The sequence below is a fragment of the Ascaphus truei genome, chromosome 5 (genome assembly GCF_040206685.1).
Source record: "Ascaphus truei isolate aAscTru1 chromosome 5, aAscTru1.hap1, whole genome shotgun sequence".
Classification (NCBI taxonomy): domain Eukaryota; kingdom Metazoa; phylum Chordata; class Amphibia; order Anura; family Ascaphidae; genus Ascaphus; species Ascaphus truei.
The window spans coordinates 81,187,267-81,213,322 of NC_134487.1; the positions used below are offsets into that span (position 1 = coordinate 81,187,267).

The window sequence follows — 26,056 nt, forward strand, 5'->3', positions numbered from 1 at the left end:
CAGCCTCCTGGCTCTTGTGGGGAGACCAGAGCAAACAGGAAATCAGTCTTTCATACCTGATTCCTAATTAGCATGACAGGTGACAGAAATCAGGCAGCAGACAAACTCTGGTCTGGATCTCTCATCCCTCAGTTCCAGCGCTTGCCAAACTGTGGGATGGAGTGTATGTATTATAAGGCTGCACTCCCAGGCCAAACAGGATAGAAACTGTCTAGTATCCTGGGAGCCCTATATACGGAATTTATTACCATCCCCTGGTTTCTGTCACATATCCTCCCCCCCAGCTCAGACCTCGAGGGATGAGCGACCATGGATATTAGGGAGTGCATCCTTGACAACCCGTCAGCATTGCCATGTTTGTGCCCTGACCTGTGTTCCACAGAAAATTTAAAGGGTTGTAGGCTTAGGAACCACCTGGTCACTCTAGCATTCTTTTCCCTGTTTTGACACATCCAGGTAAGGGGTGCATGATCTGTGACCAACCGGAATTTTCTCCCCAACAGGTAGTATTTGAGCGTCTCTACAGCCCACTTTATTGCGAGACACTCTTTCTCGACTATGGAGTAATTTTTCTCCTGGGGATTTAGTTTCCTACTTAAATAAAGGATGGGGTGCTCCTCACCTTGAGACTCCTGGGAGAGTACCGCCCCCAGCCCTACCTCAGATGCGTCGGTTTGGACTACGAACTCTTTGGAGAAGTCAGGTGTGACCAACACTGGTTGGGCACAGAGAGCTTCTTTCAGGCTTCTAAAGGCCTGTTCGGTTTCGGGGGACCACTTTACCATTAGCGGTCCTCTTGCTTTTGTGAGGTCAGTTAGTGGGGTTGCCTTAGTTGCAAAATTGGGAATAAACCTTCTATAGTACCCAATTAAGCCCAAAAAGGTCCTTACTTGTTTTTTTGTAACTGGCCTTGGCCAATTTTGTATCGCCTCCACTTTGAGTGTTTGGGGTTTGAGTAAACCTCTGCCAATAGAATATCCCAGATACTTGGCCTCCTCCAGACCAATAGTGCATTTAGCGGGGTTAGCAGTTAGTCCAGCAGACCGGACTGCGTCAAGCACAGCTTGGACCTTTGGAAGGTGGGATTGCCAATCTTCACTATGGATTACCACATCATCCAGGTAGGCGGCAGCATACCGAGCATGTGGTTTTAAAATTTTATCCATCATTCTTTGGAATGTGGCGGGAGCTCCATGTAAGCCAAAAGGCAACACCTTATACTGAAAGAGGCCGTCTGGGGTTGAGAAGGCTGTCTTTTCTTTTGCCCTTTCTGTGAGGGGAACCTGCCAGTACCCTTTTGTTAGGTCTAGGGTTGTGAGATATCGGGCTTTGCCCAGTCTCTCTACAAGTTCATCTACCCTGGGCATAGGATAAGTATCAAATTTTGACACCGCGTTTAGTTTCCGGTAGTCATTACAAAACCTTGTTGTACCATCTGGCTTTGGGACTAAGACTATAGGGCTGTTCCACCCACTTTGGGATTCCTCAATGGATGACTATGTGCGAGGTGTAATACTACGTTACGGAATGTCCGTGGTACCAACAATTGTTTAGTTGTAACTGATTTCCTTTTATCAACCCGATATACTAGGTCGTTCTCTACCTCGAAGTAGGGGTAAGCAAGTGACCTATCTGGTTGGCCAGGAGTACTATTCTGGTCCTGTATATTTCCCCTTGCTACCGCTAATGTGGGGTCCTCCCACTGGGCCTTCTTAAAACTCCCAGGACTGACCTCTAGGTCAGCGAGGGTCTTATCCGGTTCTGGGGTGGTAAGTGTCTGCTCAACATCTTGATTTGGGGTATTCCCTACCAAAGTAGTGATGGGGAAGGGAATTTTACAGCACTCCTCCTTTTCCCCCTTCTTATTTGGGCCCTCGTCAACCTCCATTTCTGAAAAAGGGAAAGGATTTGTTTCTTCTAATACTTCGTTATGGTCCGCTATTGAACTCTGGGCGCTATTCTGAGCGGGGGACCACATTTTTAGAAAATGGGGAAAGTCGGTCCCTATTAACACATCATGTGCCAGTTTGGGTACAATACCCACCTTGAAATCTAAAGAACCAAACTCTGTTTCAAAAAAAACATCAACAGTGGAATATTCATGATTATCCCCATGTATACAACAAATTGCCACTCTTTGTGAACTGTTTCCCTGTTTCTTCTTAATGGGCAAGAGGTATTCGGACACTAGTGTGACCATGCTCCCAGAGTCAAGAAGTGCCCGAACCCTCTTACCATTAACCTTTACAAATGCCCACAGATGGTTATTCAAGGGGTCCTCTGGGCTAGGGCCCATACATTGGGACAACAGCGAATAAGGTTCCACGCTGTTGCATTGCATGGGCTCATAATTTAGTGGGCAGATTTTTGCTGTGTGGCCCCTCTCATGACAATTTACACATTTAGGTACATAGTCTGTGTCCCACTTAGAGCCTTTTCCCGGCTCCCCATGTTGGCTATTGCCCTTAGTGTGCGAACCACTGTTGCTGGTGCTGCGTGAAGGTGGTCGCCGCTCTTCAGCGCCCCTTAACCCCGGTACCCTTTTACCGTCTCTGGAAGAGTCCTGGAGCCTCGGGTAGTGGGGTTGCTCCACGACTGTGGGTTGCGGGTGCTCTTCTGCTGCATTGTACCTTTCTACGAGGGCCACAAGCTCATCCGCATTGTGGGGGTCACTCCGACTGACCCAACGGCGTAAGGCAGAGGGAAGTTTCCTCAAGAACTGGTCCATGACCAACCGTTCCACGATGTGGCTGGCTGAGTTGATCTCGGGTTGTAGCCACTTCCGGGCGAGGTGGATGAGGTCATACATCTGGCTTCGGGTGGCTTTATCCATCGTGAAGGACCATGCGTGAAACCTTTGGGCGCGAACAGCCGTGGTTACGCCGAGGCGGGCGAGGATCTCGAACTTCAATTTTGCATAGACGTTAGCTTCGGCTGGCTCTAGATCAAAGTAAGCCTTCTGGGGTTCGCCGCTTAGGAAGGGTGCGATTAGACCAGCCCACTCAGCTTCTGGCCATCCCTCTCTCTGTGCCGTGCGTTCAAACGTGAGAAGATAGGCTTCCACATCATCCGAGGGTCCCATCTTCTGAAGGTAGTGGCTTGCCCTGGTCATTTTCGGAACTGGGGCTGCCGCTGCCAGTGGAAGGTTACTGATAGTCCCCCTCAGGATCTCGAGTTCCTGCTGTAAGCCCTGAGCGAACCGCTGTTGCTCCTCTCTCAGCAAGCGGTTTGTCTCTTGCTGGTTTGCATTCGCGTTTTGCAGGGCTTCATTCGTCTGTTGCTGGTTTGCATTCGCCTGTTGCTGGTTGGCATTCGCCTGTTGCTGGTTGGCATTAATCTCTTGCTGGGCTATTAGCAGCTGTTGATGGGCTGCATTCGTCTGCTGCTGGTTTGCATTAGTTTCTTGCTGGGCTATTAACAGCTGTTGCTGGGTTTCATTCGCGTCTTTCTGGGCAGCGACATTGCGTACCAGCGCACCCACCACGTCTTCCATCTTGTTTGCAGAGGATGAAAAAAACTTTTTTTTTTTTTTTTTTTTTTCAAAGTTCTTCAACCCGCAGACCCCCTAGTGCTCTGCCCGCATTCTCCACCATATGTGACAAACGGCTTACTCCGGGGCTCCGTCGTTTGTCCGGGACTGTTTAGAACACGGTCTTTTAGGGTAGGTTAAATGATGAGGCGTCACGTACTGTTCCTTTAAACAGGCTATGCCTGGTTTATTCAGTCCCAGGCACTGAGACTGCCACAGTGCATACAACAGAAAACAGATCAAAACAAAAGCTGCTCACCTGAGCGATAACTTAACTTAGATATCCCTGACTCAGGGTTGGAAGTGGCTTTTCCACTTCCAACATCAAAACATGGTACTTTTGCAGTCTTACACAAATGAACAGAAAGATTGAACCTGTTTGGGGAAGAGGCTTCTCCCCTCTGTAGTTCAGCAGCCTTCCAGCCTCCTGGCTCTTGTGGGGAGACCAGAGCAAACAGGAAATCAGTCTTTCATACCTGATTCCTAATTAGCATGACAGGTGACAGAAATCAGGCAGCAGACAAACTCTGGTCTGGATCTCTCATCCCTCAGTTCCAGCGCTTGCCAAACTGTGGGATGGAGTGTATGTATTATAAGGCTGCACTCCCAGGCCAAACAGGATAGAAACTGTCTAGTATCCTGGGAGCCCTATATACGGAATTTATTACCATCCCCTGGTTTCTGTCACAATATATATATTCAAAAAATAAATAGATGATACCGTTCTGTGGCTAACGAAATGCTTTTATTTGTGCGAGCTTTCGAGATACACTGATCTCTTCTTCCGGCGATGTTACAATGAATAAGCAAAAGGTATACTTAAAAACAGTGTCTATTGGAATGTTATCTGTGCTGTTCCTTCCCCCGGTGTGGATGTGTTTTATGGCTAGAGGTGTCAAAAGGTTACTGAAACCTGAAAGAAAGAGTGTGTATGTGTATCAGTGTGAATAAAAATTAATGGAGAGCCCACAGTATATACAGTGCTTTACACAAGGAAATGGTGTGTGTGGAGTGGGAGTGTGAAGGATCCACACACACTCTTAGTTGTGCTACAAACTCTCACATTTCCACACCCACCCACACCATTTATATCCACTCCCACTCCACACACACCTTGTGTAAAGCACTGTATATACTGTGGGCTCTCCATTCATTTTTATTCACACTGATACACATACACACTCTTTCTTTCAGGTTTCAGTAACCTTTTGACACCTCTAGCCATAAAACACATCCACACCGGGGGAAGGAACAGCACAGATAACATTCCAATAGACACTGTTTTTAAGTATACCTTTTGCTTATTCATTGTAACATCGCCGGAAGAAGAGATCAGTGTATCTGGAAAGCTCGCACAAATAAAAGCATTTCGTTAGCCACAGAACGGTATCATCTATTTATTTTTTGATTATTGAAGCTCGGCTAACACGGTACTGATACCTTTTATATATATATACAGTGTTCGACAAACCTATACATTTGCTCGCCCCGGGCGAGTGGATTTAACCCCCGGGCGAGTAAATATTGGCCCAAGCAGCACACGTTTGGTACTAGGTGGCGAGTAGATTTTTTTGTGTGGCGAGTAGATTTTTTGGTGATTTGTCAACCACTGTATATATATATATATATATATCTTTTTTTTTTTTCCCTTTTAACAGATGAGAAGAATAGAGTCCCTATATATTCCAACGCGACATTGCCTAAAGATGATGAAAAGAAGATGCCATTAGCAACACCTGCATTGAATGAGACTGTGAGATTTAACCATCCTATTCCCACAAGCACAACCTCAGAAGAAAATGACAAGGATACAGGTATTACAATGAAATATTGCTACATAGCATTCAGTTTGCTTTTATTGTAGTCTGTGGTGCTACTGTTCACATTAGTTGAGTAGTGCATTACTGCTGTGATTTCTTCATACATTTTACAATTTAATCCTTACATGCCCTCCACATTTCTCACTATCTATCCATTTATGTACTATCCTCTCTGCCCTTCCTTCTCTACTTCATCTGCCTTAGATTGTTATCTCGGTTTTTACATCTCTGATAAAGAGGCAATTCCTAGGCGGTAATTTCAGCTCCGGGGACCCCTGCTTCCAGAGATAATTACCTACGAATTAGGTGCCGAAAGCTACTCTCCTCGGCTACCAGGGTTCACAATATGTCCCCTGTGCAGAGATTTCATGTCCTGCGGGCCAATAGGAAGCCATGACGTCATCGATGCGGCTTCCTATTGGCCCATGTGACGTGAAAGCTTCAAACTTGAACGCCCTGCTTGCTGAGCCAGAGCTGCAACCGGAACCTACTTCGGAGGTAAGCAGCTCCGGAATAGGGAGCCCCAGAACTGACCAATGGGGTTCAGCTACGGAGACCTCCTGCTTCAATTCTATATTTTAAAAAAAATGCTGTCTTGGAATGCTGCTTTAAACTCCTGGAATCCTTTGTTAATCAGTATTGCCCAATCTGAGGAAGAGAGAACTCTCCCAGGCTTGTCTTATAATATCAATTGTTAGTACAAATAATAAAGGTATCACCTAATACTGAAGTAGGTATTTACTCTGCACTATCGCAACTGGGCTAACACGGCTATTTCTACTTAATTCCTTCTTTACTACAAGCACTGCCTTTTTTTTTGTTGTTTCTTAGTTATCTTTCTTTCATATTGCAGGATTTGCCATTTTTTCGTTTCACGAGCTGACGAGAATCACGAGTAATTTTGACGATCGACCACTTTCATGTGGGGGGAAGAAATTGGGAGAAGGAGGTTTTGGAATTGTTTACCAAGGCACAATAAAAGGCAAAATTGTAGCAGTTAAAAGACTGACAGCTGTAAGTTCGTCTTTGTCCGGCTTTAAATACGCTTACTTATTAAATAACATGGGTTACTATTCCAGTGCTGTTATAACGCCTGCTCTTGGGGACTGATTTTACTTGACACTATTCTAAAATCCTAGCTTTTCCGTTTCCGGGACTAAAATGGTTGCAAATAAAGCTGACTCCATTGAGCCTGTGAAATGCAGCTGTAATTAATTATTTATAGGTTCAGTTCAGCACAAAAAGTTTCTTTGTTTTTAGTTTTAGAAGTCTTTGTAACTTATGGTATCTGAGTGCTACAACATAAAAATGTGAGATTTGGTCAGTTCTTAAAGTTTTATTAAAGTGGACATGAAGTAAAAGGTGACACTCTGTGCTCATTTGCATGTAATTGCCCAGAATCCCTGGTTGCAGTGGAAGCACTGTATGCTAAGAGATAATGGTGAAAAGCAGGGGGTTGCAGACCTGTCTGAGACATGGTCACAAGTAATATTTTTTTATTTGTTAACGTTTTATTGAAAGTTGACATTTGCAAAAGAATGTGTTTGAGAATATAGTTTGTGTTATTGCACCTTTCAATTTTGGATCAGACACACACCCCAGCATGTTACATTTTGCTAATCATATTATGTGCATACCAAATCACTACATCTTGCATAGAACATATGAAATAAAAACGGTGTCAAACTACAACTTTCAGATAGACACAAGGATTAAACAACTGTTTTTAAGCCAACTCATGTAATCTTCTTACAGTATATTTTTTTTATTTTAGATGGTGGATGTTAGTATCCAGGATCTGAAAGATCAGTTTGATCAAGAAATTAAAGCAATGGCTAAGTAAGTATAATTATAGGAGTGCTAATAAACAATAATATTAAAGTTAAGAATGTGATATTTGTTGTACAGTAGGTAGTTATACCTTTTCATAGATTAGCAATAAAGTTGTACTATACACACATGAGGTCGAGCCCTGTGAGGTTTTGAAACCCCCACACATTATAATCTCATTAATAAGGAACTGTTTTAGTAGTCCATTAAAATATATCACAACCAACCCATGGTTTCTGCTCCTAAATAAATCCACAAAAGGCAGATATACAGATAAACTTGTTTCACACATAATTTTGGCCACCGGATGTTAAATAGCCTAGTCCTGGAGTTTTAGTTAAAGTATAGGATCTGGAAAGTGCCTCCCAAAGTGTAGTATTAAAATGCAATTTTATTAGTGAAAAGTAAAATTACGCACCCACAAATGTGCTTATTTCATAAGTGTACCCCCTTTCCCTGTGTCTAAGGGAAACTACGTGTGGTGTGTTACCTGAGTGGCTCACAGGGGGCCTGATCGTCTGCTGCAGGGTGCCTGGGGTGGTCGTGATCTATCTGATGACAGAGCCTCCACCTGGGATGGATCCAAGCGCAGTTGGATAACCCGTTCCCAGGAACACACAGTAAAGAATAAATATACACACGGTGGTATAACAACTTTCTTTTACAATTTATCTTTACTGGCAACACATACCTACAATACCGTTCCCCCCAACTCAATAACGCCACCCTGGTGCGCCCCACAAAGTACTGAGGTGCCCTGGGCACCTAACCACCCAATGTCCTCAGAGTCAAACCCACCTAAGTTGTGGGGAGTAGCGCTACTCAGTGTGTGTGTGGCCATAGGTGCACTTAGATGGTGATACCTTCCCGGGCACTCCAGCACCTGGGTACCACTGCACAACACAAAGGATCCGTCTGATGCACCGATGTTTGATGGTCAGGTCCATCCAAAGAAGGCGTCCGCCTCTGCGTGGGGTGAACTCCCACTGGAGTGTCTCACCATAAAGAGTCTTTTAGTAGATGGTCCCAGACCACAGGCCGCAAGTCACAAAGCGCCGCTTCTCCCTGCTGCTGTGCCTATCACTATAGCAGCTACTGGGGAAGTGTCCCTAGCTTTGGGCCTTCCCTGCAGCAGTCACAACCTAATGGGAGTCAGGGCCTAGCTGGGACCTAGGGGGAGATCTGGCCTAGTCTCGGGGCCACTGACACCTGAGGCACTACCTATCTCCTTGGTGTCCTGCTCCCGACTGGCGTGGTCTCGCAAGCGCGCCAAATGTATCTATTTTTTGTGCCAGAGATTCTGGGAGCCCTATTGGCTGCTGCGCATCACATGTGGTGTCTAGCCCCTGGGGCTGCTGGGGATTGTAGTCCCTGTGCGGAGCCTACTCAAGCTGGCCGCCGCAACTCCTGAATTTTCTGTGCATGCACAACTTTGCTACTGCGCATCCGCAAATATCTTTCTCTTGCATATTGTGAAACCCATCTCATACGCCCTTATTTTTGGTCCATAACCCTTTCAGTGCTAGAAGTTTTTTCTACCTTATAGCAAGGAGCCTCTGGCACATCGCGATCACTTGATGGCTCCTGGGCAATCGCTCCCTGCTTCCTTCTCAGGTAAACGGAAGAGAAGGTTCCTTCCCTTTCATTTTGTTCATGGTCTGTTCTTCTGGAGGGAGCTGATCTCAAACGCCCCAGCCCCCAAGAAAACGAACAACAATTAAGGGCCCCTGTGTACATTTATAGAACACGGAAGGGGTTATTACTGCCCTTCCAACTATGCTATGTACAAATGGAACTGCAAGATGTATTTTCCTTGTAGCTGTCACAGGGATTTCCTTTTTGCCAATAATATATAGAACATATAAGAATTTTCCATTTGTATATTAATCACAAGTATTTCGATTTTTATATATTTTTTAGATGTCAACATGAAAATCTTGTGAAATTGCTTGGTTTCTCGAATGATGGTGAACATTACTGCCTGGTTTATGTATATATGTCCAATGGTTCTTTGCTGGATAGGTTGGCTTGTCTGGTAAGTGAGGGGTCTGGTTACACAGCTGGCAGTATTTCGAGTGTGCTACATGAGTGACTGTGACTATATCCTCTTTGGTGACTGTAGCCTCTACTGAAATTATTTCCTGAAAAAAAGAACTGATGTTAAAAAGTTAGCTTGGGTCTCATAGGTGTGGTATTACCTTTTATAAGGCTGATAATGCCGTTTTACAAGCATTGAATAGTTTTTTCCTGTTCCCCATGGCAGTGGGCACCATAGGGGTTAACTCCTCAGTTTGAAGTAGGACAGTACATTTTATACAGGTAGTACTATACAAGACACCTCTGACTACCTGCAAGCTGTCTTCTTCCTGTCCTACAGTTAGAGGACTCAACAGCACTGCAGCTGGTGCACTTTAATCCGGGGGGTTGTCAATTTCTCTTCTCCTAAAGTTCTGACGTCTGCAGAACACAGCGGCAAGGCAGCTCAGCAGAAACTCGGCCTCCACTTGACGTCCCATGTGATCTGATCACGCACACGCGCATGCTCCTGCACTGTTTTGTATGCCTGACAATGGCGTAATGGTCGTAACGGCAGCAGTTTTAAGACCCAGCTTGGGTCTATACAGACACCAGTGAGCAGTCTTAAGCTGATGGAAGCTGTGAAAGTAGCTGAGGTGCGGATGGAATCTACTGCAAATGGGTCACTGCACAAATCAACAGGGTCCTTAGTTAGTGGAATGATGTAAAGAGAGTGCTTGTTCAATATTAAATGTGTTTTATGTTTCTACGGTACCTTGGGGGTCTGAAGAGGGAACTTCTAAAGTGGTAAAGGAGGCTCTGCACCAAAAAAAAAAGACTCCATAGAAGGTCGGTGTCTTAGCTCTGCGAGCTAAGAAACTGTGCGAAGACTTCCTCAAAACAGTGGCAGGGGCACCACACAAGCAGGGAGGCAATTTCCTGTCCAGGATGAAGTATACGGTAACTCAGTCGTGTCTGCAGTACACAGCCACAGAAGAGATCAATATCTCAGACCAGCCTTGATAGGATGAGGGAATCTTAATCAGAGGAATCAGAGGTTCAGTGCCAGAATTTCTCAGAATGTGAATACTGGGAATCCTCAGAACAGGAAACCCTAACGGGGGAATCGGATTTTAATCTTGAATTAATTAATCCTCTAATAAAGGTGTTAAGAAGCTCTGGAGATAGAGGATGCTGAAGACAGCGGGCAGAGGACGGATACGCTGTTCAGAAGGGCACAAAAAAAATACAAGATATTTTCCGGCCTATCGCATGATTAAAAATATGGTTGAAGCAGAATGAACCCAGCCGGATAGGAAATTGACACCCAGAACGTACGTCTAAATGTTTCTCTTTTCAGATAAAGAGGTGACATTTTGGTAAGTGTCTTCAAAGGTAAATGCAGTCATTTTTAGACTTGCGTGGAAGGCTACGCTATCGATAGACGACGCAATGTCATTCATAGACGCAATGGATAGGAGAATGGATGGCATTTTAGGGAAATCCTATTTGGCAGCAGGTGCGGAATGTAAACCTGCGATATCAACATCATCATTTTCGAGGGCCATATGCGTGTGGATCTCAAATATTGAGGAAGCATTAGAGAAAGGAGTCAAGTGAGCTTCAACAAAAGAGCTCTATCCAAGATCAAGCTGCCAACAGACTATATTGCAGAAACGTCGCTGGACGTGGTGAAGTTAGCAGCCAGATCCATGTTTTTTTTTTTTTTTTATTAATAGCTGCGAAAAGAGCTTTGTGGCTAAGTCACTGGGTAGCAAATTCTGCTTCAAAGAATAACTTATGCAAATTAATCTTCTTCCAGGGAGAATTCCTCTTTAGGGAAAAAAATTGGATGACATTATAGCCAAGGCATCAGGAGATAAGAGTGCATTGTTACCTCAGGAAAGAAGTGCGAGAAGATTCGATTCCTCATCTCACTAGTTAGAAAAGATGCACTGTAGAGAGGCAACATTCTATTAGCCAGGAAAACTATTTTCTCGGCAGGCAACTTGGAGAGGGGACAAGGCGGTCTTTCACAGCCCCAAAGGAACTGCAGCCATCGTTTGCATGAAGATCAGGGAATCCAGCAGTCCCCCGCTGGAGGAAGATTAAGCCCATGCAGTACCGAACTGGATTAATCAATAAAAGACAAGCGGTTCATTCAAATTCTATCATATAGATAATGAAGATATGATTTCAGGTTGAACCAAAGAGATACCATATTGTCTGTATTCACACTAACTTCATAAGCTAGATGCTACCACCTAAATAGTTAACAAAGAATTGGCAGAGAAAAGGCAAAGAAATGCAGTTTTCTTGTTATCCAAGTAGCAAGGTAATTCATACAAGAGACCATAGAAATTAAGAAGTAGAAATAATGAGGCACAATTTGTTATCTATAGACAGGAATGAGGTATAGTGGGGCCCACTGATATCTACAAACACAGGATTACTGCGAGGCTAAAAACAAGGGTTTTGTTCTCATTATTATTTGTGAATTTGTCAGAGCAATTGATGGTATGAGTAGACATATCTCAAGGCTGTCTGGAGATAAACTATAGGGAGACATTGTTCTACCATGTATGTCTAAGACTAGAGAACAGTTATGATTATATGTTTTCTTATGGTCTATTAATACTAATTGCTCTGGTTAATCATGTGAAAGAGGCCACATTTTTGACAAGATGTTATAAGAGTTTCATCCTGCGTGTATTGAACGTAGAACTACAAAGAACTTGAACTGATACCATCATGACTGTAGTTCTCTGCTTAGAAATGCCTGTGCAAAACATATATAGATGGCTTCCTATCTATCTCTAAATTAATAAATATCGGAAAATTATTTGATCCGTGGACTTATTGACGGGGGTAGAGAAATACTTATTTTCAGATAACATCTGGAATTCAAAAAGTTCCCAAGTAGGGACAAGTTTTTAACATTGAGACTCAGACAAGATAGGGAGCTGAAGGGATGCTTACTATTGTTAGGCCTACCGCAAGACAGGGTAATAAGAAGGGTACCACCTCACGACCAAAGAAACACAGGAATATTTCCCCAGCTTGTCCTGGTAAGGAAGACATCAGATGGACATCAGAGTGGTCCTAGAACTAAGGGAGATGAATACTTGCGTACAAGGGAGAAGGTTCAAGATGTTCTCATTTAATGTTATCATCCAGGTTGTAAAACTTCAAGACTGGATGTTACCAGTGGACCTGAAAGACGCCTACTTGCACATTCCAGTAGCAAGAAAATATCAAACAATGTATCTCAGGTTTGCAGTGAATCACAGGCATTACCAGTATATCTCTCTTGTTTGGCCTAGCGACTTCACCAAGAACCTTCACAAAAGTTGTAGCACCTCTGATAGCAGAATTAAGGAAAATGGGCATCAAAATATACCTTTATCTGGACGATCTACTCTTGAAATCACAAAACAGATCAACTATTAAGGGACAGAAATGTTGTGATTTCTTTCCTGCAGCACCATGGCTAGATTGTTGAACGAAGACCAGAGCCAGCTAGTAGTGACTCAATCACTGACGTTTTTGAAAGTAGAATTTCATATGGCAGAAGGAAGAGTATGTTTGCCTCACACATAGGCCCAAGAGATTGTAGCTCAGACGAGAGCTAAGGAAAGCAAGCTTTCGTTCAGCGACAGATTGTATGAAATTCCTAGGAAAGTTTGCATCAACACTGAATGTAGTGAAATGCGCAAAACTAAGTACATAGGAGACCTCTACAGTTTTTAAAACAGTGGAATGGACATCCAAAGGATATGACACAAAGAATATACTTATTCCAAGAAATGAACGACGGGTTAAGATTGTGAGAGATTCCCCCAAATCTTCAAAATGCCATACACCAAACCAAATATATTGGATAGCTATCACCACAGATGCCAGCAGTTTAGGTAGGGGAGTGCAAATAAGAGATCAAATTGTACAAGGAAGCTGGTCAGAAATACACCGCCATCTACCAGCAAATACTACATAATCTTATCTCTGTACAGAGTCTCAGAAAGTTTGATAGGCTGTTTGTCCTCCAAGAGGGAACTAGGAGTGGACAAGCGGCATCTACAGTGGTAATATCTCGATGGATCAGCACATGTATTTGGAAGGCCTATGAGCAGAAAGGTGTTAGGGCGCCACTAGGCCGGAAGGCCCATTTGACAAGAGCCTTTGCTACATCATGGGCATTTAAGGCACAAGCGTCTCCTGCACAAATCTGCAAGGCAGCCATATAATACGTTTATGAAATATTATAGATTGAACATTCAGGCCCCAGCTGACACAAGCTTTGGTCGAAAGTTCTTCAATCTGTGGTATAAAAATAAATTTATTGAAACAGATAGTGTGGTATTTTTTTACCTCCATATATTTATGCTTGAGTATGTCCCTACAGAGCTCTCTGCCATGGCAACAGGAAAAGAGAACATGTAACAGTAATGTCAGTTTACTGCAATTTTCTTTTCCTAGAACCTATTTATGGCAGTGGGCACTTATTTGCTTTCCCTATGTCTAATTATGTATCGTTTGTCAGCTGTGGGAGAAACCAGAGACTGCCTGCTGGTGGGTGAGGTCTTTTATACTACTGCCTGCAGAACATGTCCTCCCCTACTTCAAGCTAAGGATGGAGTTAGCCCCTGCAGTGTCCGCTGCCATAAATATGTTCGATGAAAAAAAAATGACTAAGGTGACAATACAATAGATTCCTAATGTGATGCACTCTAAGAAACCTCTAACAATAAAAAGTAACTTTTAATATACACTATTAAGACAAAAGCGACATCGGGGAGAAACTGGTTAAAATGTGTTAAAAGTTACTGGAACTGCAAACTTAGATGCACATTGCTAATATATCAATTTTATGGGTGGGTAGTTACTGAAAATTAAGGGTCACTAAAGTAAGTGCTCAATCTTGACCATTTAGTTGTGACATATATCATCCAAATATGTGAGTAAGTGAATGCTATTGTGCTCAACCCAAAAATACCCTATGGGGCAAATCAAGAAATAAAAGGTAAGAAAATATCTGTAAATCGTTTAGTGTGTGAAAGTCAAAGTGATAAATACACAGAGTAAAGAGTAGCCTAACGGGAGACTCCCGAAGAATCTGTGATGAACGAAACGCACATCGGGTATTAAAGACAGCAGACGTTGTGACATCATAATCGCGACAGAGACATGAGTTGAATAGTAACAGTGTAGCTGCAAACAATTTGTCAGCTATGTTTGTAACTCTAGCATATAGTATCTGATTTAAAAATGTGGGATAGTTGCCTACCAGATCTGTTTTTAAAGCTCCCATATGAGCACTTGCATTGAGACTATTGGTCCCTTCTCCAGCACCACATGTAGCCTTGTCTGTTGGGCTACTCTTTATTCTGTGTATTCATCACTTTGACTTTCACACACTAAACGATTTACAGATATTTTCTTACCTTTATTTCTTGATTTGCCCCATAGGGTTTGAGCACAATAGCATTCACTTACTCACATATTTGGATGATATGTCACAACTAAATGGTCAAAAATGAGCACTTAGTTGAGTGACTCTTAATCTTCAGTAACTACCCATCCTGTGCATGAAATTTATATTTTACATTAGCCATGTACATCTCAGGTCACAGTTCCAGTCATTTTCAACACATTTTAACCAGTTTCTCTCCAATGTCGCTTTTGTCTTACTAGTGTACATTAAATGTTACATTTTATTTCTAGAGGTTTCTTAGGGTGCACCACATTCGGAATCTATTGTACGGTATTTAGTTTTTGTTGTATCTATTCCAAGATAGCACCGCTCTTTTGATGACCTCAAAACACACCTCTTTTGACCTTTCCCTCAATATCCAACCAGCACAATCTCTATCCACATTTAAGACCCACCTCAAAACACACCTGCTTAAGTGAGCATATGAGTAGCTCCATGTCAGATAATTAACACCTCATACATTAACCTTGGTTCCTTGCAGACGCACTTACCAGAACACATGCGAAGAAAAAAAGGCAGCACACGACCTCTCATAGTGTAAACTAGTACAAATAAAGGTATGATAGCTAAGCACTGTCACATTCACATAAGTCAATTTTACAATTTGTACGCAGCTTTCTTTCTATTTCTTTAGCACTTACCAGAACGCCTTCCTACGTCTCTGTACGTTCTTCCTACTTACCAATTAGATGTAAGCTCTGCGGGACAGGGACTCCTTTTCCTAAATGTTACTTTTACAGTATGTCTGACGCACTTTTTCCCTTTATGTGTTATTTATATAGATTGTCACGTGTATTACTGCTGTGAATCGCTATGTACATTAATGGCGCTATATATATAAAGACATATAATACAATACCTCCTAAGTATACTGTATAGCTGAGCAGGTACCCCAATCGCCTTTACCCCATTAGCTGACAATACATTTTCTCTTTTTTTTATGCACTGATTTGTATTTGGCAGAATTTAAAACAACCAAGTAGTTATTACTACAAACTAAAACTGGCAGCTTGCTTACACTGTCTGGCAAAGTTAAAGCAGCAATACCGACTTAAGAAAATACAAATAAATATATTGAATTAAAAAGAAAATGTTTGCAGCATTGGGGGCGGGGGTCTCTAGGAGCTGAACCACGCTATGTTTAGCTCTGGGCATCACCCTTGTTTACGAGATACTTATTGGTGTAGTAAACGGTATTCCCTCAGAGCATTTAAACAGCCATCCAATAGGAAGTCAAAACCGATGACGTTGCAGCTTCCTATTGGCCCACAGTACCGGTGAGATTTATTTCCCTGGATAAACGCCGATAACTACAATGGTAAGCATCTTTAAGTTGCAGAATGGGGCTGGCAAAGCCTCTAATATTTTGAAAGTTATAACGGGGTCTTTATCATTATAATACAGTATTAACACCCTTCTCAAAAGTGTTATCAAGAGAACGTTCTTTTATTGTTAATAGGGTAGGATAGTTTGAGAGAATTCCACTATTTTTGGACATTCCCACTGAACAAGTGCCACATGGTGCGCCTCTGGCATACAATATGTTGTGTGCTTTCCTTGCACTTGTTTGGTTGATGACAGCAAGCAGATTTAAAGTAAAAATGTTGCTGCTTAGCTGTAAGTAAAGCTGTGAGATACTGTAGAGAAAACAGCTACACTGCTGTTTTACTCACTACATGTTCTGTATGCGACACGGTCTCACCTTTGCAGAGCTTATTGTAAAGTCTTGATAAAACTTTGCTTTTTAGAGTTGTACAGCTACACTATCATGGCAAATGAGATGTAACATTGCACATGGATCAGCAAACGGCATCAGATATTTACATGAAAACAATCATGTTCACAGAGATATTAAAAGGTTGGTATGGTAAAAAAAATAATAAAATCCCAGATGTACAAATATTATTTAAGCTGTAAGCCAGTAAATCAGATTTCTTACAGTCGTTAAACACAGTGTAGAGTGTGGGACTTGTACAAAGTGTATTTTTATGTACTGTGCCTCGTTAGGTGTTAATCCCAATGCACTATGGATGTTCCCATTTATATCAATACGGATTAAATCAACTGTATTACTGCACATTCCTTCTCTTCTGATTCTCCACAGATGAGCTGCATTTTAAGTTTGCACTACATGCAATTATTTACCTTTAGACTGCAGATATTCCTATTCTGTACATTTATTATATTTATCATTTTCAGACTAAACAACATTGATAATATGTATAGTGGTTGACTCTGCGCTCCCTTCTTTATTTAGGCCAGGAAAAATAACTTGGTAATAGCACAGGCAATGATTTATGTTCAAATCACAGTATCCATTCTTCTCACCTTAAATAATTCAGGTTGAGCCATATTTATTAAGCGGTGCTAAGCCATCAGGCACTTGTTGATGTGAATGTTCTCTATGGTGCCTCGTAGCTTAGAACCACTGAGCAACTATTTCCATTTCCATGGTCCGGATGTTGTAAATCATATTACAAACTGTTTGGGCCTTTTACCCTAAAACGTCTGTGTAGAGTACTGCACAGATTGTCACCTCCTAAATGAGAACAATATTACATATTCTATCTTTTTCCACAGATCAGTAGTAATCTAGTTGGTAGCAGATAAAAAAATGTTTTTATCACTTTGGTTTGGCAAACCTTTTCTTAAAGCACAAATTACCAAGAGAGGCTACAAATATAAAAATATGGTAATATATATTCTTCTAAGACACCGCCCACTGTTGGGAAATTATTATTGAAAATGTATGAAATAAGGTAATATCAACTAAAAATAAAAATGCATAATTTGTGTTGGATTTTAAAAAGTTATATTAAATCATATTGTATTCAATCTTACAATAACGGTAACAGACCCGTACCAAAATTTTCACCCCTGTGCTGCTCATTAAAATAAAAACTGAAGTTGCAAAATATAATAATATTTATAATTAAAAACAAAATGCCTAATATGCAATCAGATTTTGTTGTTAAGTGAACTATTTTGTTGGCTATTGCAGTGCAAATATTCTATTAGATGATAACTTTGTGCCCAAAATCTCTGACTTTGGACTTGCACGGGCCACCGGGCAATTTGCACGGACCATGATGACAGAAAGAATTGTTGGAACAACAGCCTACATGGCTCCAGAAGCTCTTCGTGGAGAGGTCACTATAAAGTCTGATATTTTCAGCCTGGGTGTGGTGAGTAGACCAAAAAGTGTCTATCTTGTTTATGAAAAAAAATGTAAAAAAAATAATAATAATAATAATAAGCCGACATTTAGCCTATAATAGTAATAATCCCCTCAGAATTGAGCCGAAGGACTTCAACCCAGCCAGGGCATTATTGGACAGTAATGCCCTGGTCTTCAGGGATTATTACTTAAATATACTTAACCGCCATACTTGTGGACAACAACGCTAGGTGACAAACAACCGGTAAAGAGAACAAAATATAGAAGTTTCATTGAGCTCCAGAGGAGACACTGGAGTGTCCTTATTTACTCATCTACATACCAGATTTCATTATAAGAACATGTCGTGCTTTTCTTGCACACATGCCCAGGAAACATTACTTCATTGAAACTTTACACAATATTCTCTAATATCGGGAAGATACTTCGTAGGTTGTGATACCTTTTAATGGACCAACATATCAATCTTAGAAGGTTTTCTTGTTCATAAGCTTTCAAGACTGCAGATGTCTACAGTACAAACCTTGTAGGATTTATGTTGGTCCACGAAATGGTATCATACTCTACGAAGTGCTTTATCTAACTCTTTCTGTGATCAATAAGTCTAATAGCTCACTTTTAATTCAAGAGGGGCACATACTCCATTTTGTTTCCTCACACAAAATCAGGTTTAAAAATGGTAACAAATGTTGTATTTTTTTTTGTGTGTCTTTTTTTAGGGGAAAGCTATTTAACTAAATCTCAAAGTGGAATTCACAAACCCTAGCATTAAATATGGAAATGTTTATGTAGTTAAATCACTTAAACATGTGGATCTGTATTTTATTATTTTCCAGGTATTGCTAGAAATAATCTCTGGACTTGCACCAGTGGATGAAGAACGGAACCCACCACTACTGGTATTTGTTTATTTTTTTCCCCTCCTCTTCTAACTATAGCACTTCAATAAACAAACAAAATCGTTGTTAGCAGAAACATTCTGCAGCGATGATACTAAAAAGGTCCCAGGTCATCTACACAAGGAGTGGCCAACTCCAGTCCTCAAGGACCACCAACAGGTCAGGTTTTAAGTATATCCCTGCTTCAGCACAGGTGGTTCAGTCAGTGGCTCAACATTGACTGAGCCACCTGTACTGAAGCAGGGATAACCTTAAAACCTGACCTGTTGGGTGCCCTTGAGGAATGCAACTGACCACTCCTGATCTACACTTTTTCTTTTCCCAACAACTTACAGTAGCCCCCTCCACTGCCCACAAAGTGTTTGTGAGTGGCCTGCAGACCTAATTTCAAGACAGTAGCTGAAACTGTTTAATGCTCGCACTGAAACTCCCTTTTCATCCAAGATACTGAAAATAGGATGCACATGTTTATGTAACATGTTTATACTGTCATTCTTTTATTGAAGTATAATGGATATATATACAGCTCTAACGCTCAGTACAGCTATAACGCTGTGCTTGGGCTCCAAAGAATCACATTGCGCTGAAAGCGGATCGTGTTAGAAAAAATGTACAATTGTATGCATTGTGCAATAAAGTATTTAATATACCAATAATCGTGTTGTAAAGCATTCAGAAATACAAATGGGAGCCACGCTTGCATCGCGTTATAAGCGGATTCGCGTTGTAACGGATTGCGTTATAACGGGGTTGAGCTGTGTATATGTATATTTGTGTGTGTGTGTATGTGTGTGTGTATATATATATATATATATATATATATATATATATATATATATATATATATACACACACACACACACACACAGCTCAATCCCGTTATGTATGCTTGTGTGTGTGTGTGTGTGTGTGTGTGTGTATATATATATATACACACACACACACACACACACATACATACAGGGCTCGACAAATGCACTCGCCCGCACGCCAGGGGTGAGTGCATTTTTTGGCCGCAGGCGATCCGTCATGGCCGCCTAATCAACTTGCGCTTCTTTAAGCAATTTGGAGCGGTTACGCAACTAAAGTTCAAAAACCCAACCCCCTGATTGGCAAGTCCTCCTCCCCCTGCCGTCACTGCCTGCAGGAGGTGAAGGCGTGTCTGCGGAGCCTTCTCCCTCACAGGACAGCTGCCCGGTCACAATCTTTCCTGAGTGGCTCCTCTATCTCAACGCAGCGGGAAGAGACCTCTCACAGTTCCAACCGCTAGTAGCTTACATCAGTACACTGCTAACACAGCAGTTAGACCAGTACACTGCAGCAGGAGAAACGTGTTATCCCCGTTCTATCATCTGCTGCCTGCTATTGTTACTTACCGGCTCAGATCGATATCATGCTGTGATCAGTCGGAGCCTCCAATAAACTGTGAAAAAAAGTGTGTACTGTACCTCACTATATCACAGGCATTTCAAACACTGCAGGCAAATACTTTCATGGCAGCTATATATCAGTGCTGAACCTGCTTGTGTTTCACTTGATTCTAGCGTAACACAAGCAGGTTGAGCACTGATCTATAGCTGCCATGAAAGTCTAGTCTAGCGGCTAGAAGATAAGCCCACTAACAGCCACACACAATAGATAAGTTAGACCATCCGCAGCTCACACCGTCATACAGGGTTTTATTGCCTTTCTGAGAGTACCGGACTTTAAATCTGTATACCTACCACACCAGGGATTATATTGAAGATTCATCAGTAACAAACAGTATTGATCTGTGCTACTATAGGACTCTCTCTCCTATAAACCAACTGCAACGATGTTATCATACATGCTACAACCAGGAAACTATAAGAGGCGGTTCTTCATACTTTACTCATGTAGCAGAGGTGGGGGGCGGGGAGAGGGGCTCGCAAGAGCAGTGGGTGCTGGCACATGCGGTGCCTCTCTTGGGTGTGTGTATGTAAGTGGGAGAGTGTTTGTGTGTGTATATATATATAAGTGGGAGAGTGTGTGTGTGTGTGCGCAGAGAGTGAGGGGGGGTAAGACAGGGGGACGAGAGAAGGAGGAGGGGGGAGAGAGACAGGGTGAGGGTTGGGGTTCCCCAGAATTTCAAAATCGAATTCTGGGGTTCCCCAGCCAAAAAAAGGTTGAAAACCACTGGCCTATGCATTAAGCAGCAGCTGCTGCTCTACACAAAGGGTCAGTAGTTCCCTACACAGCATAGCGTGCTGAACACAGGCAGGGCACCCTCTCCCCCCACTGCCCCCTCCCACCAAAAAATCCCAGACTCAAATCAAAGCAGTGATCACCATCAACCCACAATAACACGTAAATAATAATATATACTGTGTATATATGTATATATATGTCCAAATCCAGCAGACTTTATTCCAGCAGTAAGGATATGTGCAGGGATGGATATGTGCAGGGATGGATACATGAGTTGCTGATATTAAATTACCTCTCTGCCTGGGGGGAGGAGGGGGGCAGGGTTATTCCAGAACAAAACAAAGTCTCCCAAGTGAAGAGACAGAGCTCCCTGTGAGGAATGACTGCCCTCCGATAGCTAATAGATTTGACATACACTACCGGTCACCTTCATCTGACTGATATCCCCACTTCTGGCTAAATATTCTACAATGACCAACAATGTTCTTATGTGGCTGACTGATTTAGGCATGACCAGATAAACTTTGCTGGGGAGGAGCAAGCTTTGCTATCGCCAGCTACTGACCTACGTTTTGGTGTGTGAAATGCATTGAGGCATAACTTTTAGGGTAGTCTGCTAGCATTGCAGTCATTAGCCTAGATGCTGTGAATAGGACACATATTTCTGCATGCCCTAAAGGGGCACATTGTTTGTTGATTATTAGACTACTTTTCGTCCAACACTGAAAATAACAGCAAGGGGTTCTCTCCTGTTTATCCTTCAGCACATTTGACACCATCTAATGGTCTTTTTGAATTTAACATGGGAAGGATGTTGATCCTGGGGGTAATCTGATTGCCAATTTATGGAGTTAGGAAGGAATTTATTTTCCCTTTATGAGATATCATTGGATATGTCACTGGGGTCTCTTGTTTCCCTTCCTCTGGATTAATATACTGCAAGTAGGGATATAGACTAAGGTATCTGTCGTCTTAATTTAGCATAGGTTAAACTGATGGACGTACAATATGTTTTTTTCCAACCTCATCTACTATGTAACAAGGAGTAATTGTAGTAAAGTATAAATGTAATACAATAAATAAACTTATATCAAAAACGAATGTTATTAGTTCATACATACTCTGGACCCATTGCGTACATTCATGCGGTGTATATATGTGTATATATATGTATATATATATATGTATTTATATATTATTATTTATTTTTTTATATATATATTTTTTATATATATATTGTATACATACACATATATAAAATTACATATAAAAAATGTTAATACCCTTCAAGCCGTCATACACACACATTCATATGAAATTAGTTGAAAACCCCTGCCTTAAGCCGTTCCCCTGCTTCTTGATTTAAATAAATGTACAGCAGGTTGCTTGTTTTATTCCTAAAGAATGAGCCCAAATGCCAACATTAATATGTTTGGTACTGTAGTACCATCTCACTTATTAACTTCCAAGAGCTTTATCAGAGAAGCTCAGGATAAGAGAGCTATTTTCTGCACTGGGAATAGCTATATGCTTCCAGGTAAATGGGCAGGAGTAAGATTAAGCAGTAAACCACAGGCTTTGGGCCTTTTTTAAAGAAAAACAACTTGAATGAAATGAAGGTTGGTGATCTGGTTTAAAGGGAACCACACTGAGCTCAGCTACAAGATGCATCTTTTTTGTTGTCGAGAGAAACTGCACTTTTTTCACAATATGAATACTTACATTGGAGCAAATGTAACTAATTACATTGATGTTTTCAATTGGTTAACACTAGCCGATTGATGCTTACAAAACATAATTCTAAAACATGTAAATCATTTTGTAATTAATCCTTGTATAATTTCCATATTAGTGTTCTGTTTGGTCCCATGGAGGACTGCAAATGTAAAGTCATTTGACGGGTTGATGAATTTCTTTCCTAAGCTCGATATTAAAGAAGAAATAGAGGAGGAGGAAAAAACTCTGCAAGACTACACTGACAAAAAGATGGGAGATGTAGAATTAGATACGTTAGAAAAAATGTACACCATTGCAAGTCAATGCTTACACCAAATGAAAAACCGGAGACCAGACATTAAGACGGTAATTGTTTTTTTCCCCCCATTTTTCCTATGTTAGCTGATTATGCTTAAATAATAGTACTGCACTCAAACAAAACTTTCCTTTTTATTTTGCAGGTGCTGCATGCCCTGGAAAATATAACAGCCACCCTGTCAAGTTCTGAATTTGCATGAAAAGAGCCATCTACTTTTATGTACATCTCATATATTTCCTGTTTTTTTAACTTTTTGTTTTTTAAACCCCAGTTTATACTTGAGCCCAAATGTTTTTGTTGTATTTATGTTTTTCAGAGGTTCAGGAAATATTCAATGGCAGCTCAAAAAGGCAGATTTCACCTAGGACTTGGACAGTGAACATTTGCTGAATGGGAGGAAAAGTGGGAGCTTTTACGATTAGAGCCGCAAAGCTCGGTTACATCAGGCTGTTACGTTTCCTGAGTTAACGTGGTATGCTCAAAACTAATTTTATGCAAAAACAACGTCCGAAATCCATCTAGTTTATATAAGTTTACTGTCACATTATTATAGCATAATATTACGTTATGCCAATCCTGTCCAGATCCCCAAATAAGGCTTTTGCTGAGGGGACGAGAGAGAAGATCAACGCTGGGAAATACTGCAGTGTTTAAATAATGCCTAACTAACGCGTTACACCCATTTAGACACGGAATAGCTTTATTTCAGTGTAAATAGCAGGAGCGACAAATTTAGGTAGAACCTAGTTATTTAAGTGCCCACGATAACCTTACGGGATTTTAGTGGATATGTAATGATATTCCCTCATTTGCATACTCCCTAATATTCGTTATAGAAAACGCTATGCTTTTTACACGTGAAAACATGTCTCAGCGTTATATTATTGTCATTGTCCTTTGAAGGTACACGATTAGTGTGAACGCAACATTAAGTGACTTGATGGAGCCTCGTGAATTTAGCCTTTAGTGGAAAGACTGGTGCAGTTTGTACTGTGATTAAGCTGCTCTATCTTTCTATTCCGCAGCACAAGAATGATGTCTGCTTCGTAGTTTAGTAAACGAGAACCATCAGGCATGCAATTCCTCCCACCATGCAATCCTTTCATAGTATTTATTTCAGCCAAACTGAAGTTTCGGCCCTTGATCATTTCTGTACCTTGAGGAAGACCATTATGGGGCCGAAACGCCAATTATGCTGAAATGAATATTAAGAAAGGACTGCAAGGTTGCTGCCTGATGCTTCTTGTTTACTTGAGTTACACCTGGGTATATACAGGACGTTCCCTGCATTTGGAGCACCTCCAGCACTTGATTATACTTTAAAGTTTTCTTGATTAGACTTGTTATATACAAGAGTACCACCTACATGATGGTATGTCTGTTTAGGTAAGCTGCTATTTTAGTTAGCTCAGGTAAATGAACAAACTATTTAGCCGACCTTTCACTGTTACATGCAGAACTGACAGAACTGTGCAGTGTGCAAAAGGAGATTTCCACTTCAACTGTTAAGAGCAACAGCAAACCATACTAACGGCAACAGCATGCAAAATCCGACACTTTGTGTATTTTTAAAGAGTCCCAATTTTTGCCATGCAATTATTTAAGAAAATAAACGGAGGATACCTGGCGCTTAAAGAGTCACTGTGTCCTTTTGAAAACAGTCCAGTCTTTAAAGAGTGTCTCAAAGTCCAAAACTTGAAGTGGATTGCTGTAGTTTTTCTTCACTGCTGCAGCTCTTCAATACACCTGAAATTGATACAAGGGTACACCATTGCGCAGTACTACTGATGTTGGATGTTAACCCCTTACTAACAACTTCCCCAGTGTGGACTGAATACACTTACAGGAGTGTTTCTTTCAGGATACAGTGGAGACAATCTGTGCTTTATTCCCTTTCCGTTCTTATACACCACGAATCTCCTGGGTGCTTCCTTTGTCTCTTGGGATTTCGTGATTCCCAGAATCCCCCGAACTCCACGAGCCCCCAGACAAGGATTTGAACAATAACAAACAAAGGGGGTCACAAATTTAATTATAAAAAACGGCTTCAACAAGCCTATAAAACGGCTGGTAAACCTGCACTAAAAACAATGGATGATTTACTCACATGTACTCACATATGTACATGCATAACAACACTTCGTAAGGATGCCGTCCGCAGCTTGTGCCTCCTGTGTTTGCTCCGGATGAGAAGGGCTCTCTCACAGCATAACTCCTCCGGTTGGTTCTGATAGAGTCTCTCCCCCCACCTGGCTGCGTTCCGGTTTACAGCCAAGGGTTCTGGCAGACTCCTCACCTTTCAAACACTGATGCTGCACTGCACTGCTCACACGGGATCCTAGCTCCTCCCACCCTAACGCGTTTCGTGACGTAGGCACGCCACTTTCTCAAAGGAATCACTTTGAGAAAGTGGCGTGCCTACGTCACGAAACGCGTTAGGGTGGGAGGAGCTAGGATCCCGTGTGAGCAGTGCAGTGCAGCATCAGTGTTTGAAAGGTGAGGAGTCTGCCAGAACCCTTGGCTGTAAACCGGAACGCAGCCAGGTGGGGGGAGAGACTCTATCAGAACCAACCGGAGGAGTTATGCTGTGAGAGAGCCCTTCTCATCCGGAGCAAACACAGGAGGCACAAGCTGCGGACGGCATCCTTACGAAGTGTTGTTATGCATGTACATATGTGAGTACATGTGAGTAAATCATCCATTGTTTTTAGTGCAGGTTTACCAGCCGTTTTATAGGCTTGTTGAAGCCGTTTTTTATAATTAAATTTGTGACCCCCTTTGTTTGTTATTGTTCAAATCCTTGTCTGGGGGCTCGTGGAGTTCGGGGGATTCTGGGAATCACGAAATCCCAAGAGACAAAGGAAGCACCCAGGAGATTCGTGGTGTATAAGAACGGAAAGGGAATAAAGCACAGATTGTCTCCACTGTATCCTGAAAGAAACACTCCTGTAAGTGTATTCAGTCCACACTGGGGAAGTTGTTAGTAAGGGGTTAACATCCAACATCAGTAGTACTGCGCAATGGTGTACCCTTGTATCAATTTCAGGTGTATTGAAGAGCTGCAGCAGTGAAGAAAAACTACAGCAATC

The 26,056-nt window shown here is 41.8% G+C and overlaps 2 protein-coding genes across 9 annotated transcripts in view; one reads left to right on the plus strand and one right to left on the minus strand.

Moving 5' to 3' along the window:
- Nucleotides 1–24,618, plus strand: part of IRAK4 (interleukin 1 receptor associated kinase 4) — a 45,835-nt gene extending 21,217 nt beyond the window's left edge. For 7 of the 8 annotated variants that reach the window (XM_075600113.1, XM_075600114.1, XM_075600107.1 and 4 more), the window contains 9 exons: nt 5,188–5,343; nt 6,203–6,363; nt 7,124–7,188; nt 9,100–9,214; nt 16,435–16,544; nt 17,688–17,871; nt 18,701–18,763; nt 22,856–23,014; nt 23,110–24,618. In XM_075600113.1, coding sequence (XP_075456228.1) covers nt 5,188–5,343; nt 6,203–6,363; nt 7,124–7,188; nt 9,100–9,214; nt 16,435–16,544; nt 17,688–17,871; nt 18,701–18,763; nt 22,856–23,014; nt 23,110–23,166 — 1,070 coding nt within the window. In that variant the 3' untranslated portion in view covers nt 23,167–24,618. The remainder of the gene's footprint in view (nt 1–5,187; nt 5,344–6,202; nt 6,364–7,123; nt 7,189–9,099; nt 9,215–16,434; nt 16,545–17,687; nt 17,872–18,700; nt 18,764–22,855; nt 23,015–23,109) is intronic. The other variant, XM_075600108.1, reaches the window with a different exon arrangement.
- The window catches only part of PUS7L (pseudouridine synthase 7 like), a 66,832-nt gene that overhangs the window by 37,498 nt on the left and 3,278 nt on the right, over nt 1–26,056 (minus strand). The gene's annotated exons all lie outside the window — the stretch shown is intronic.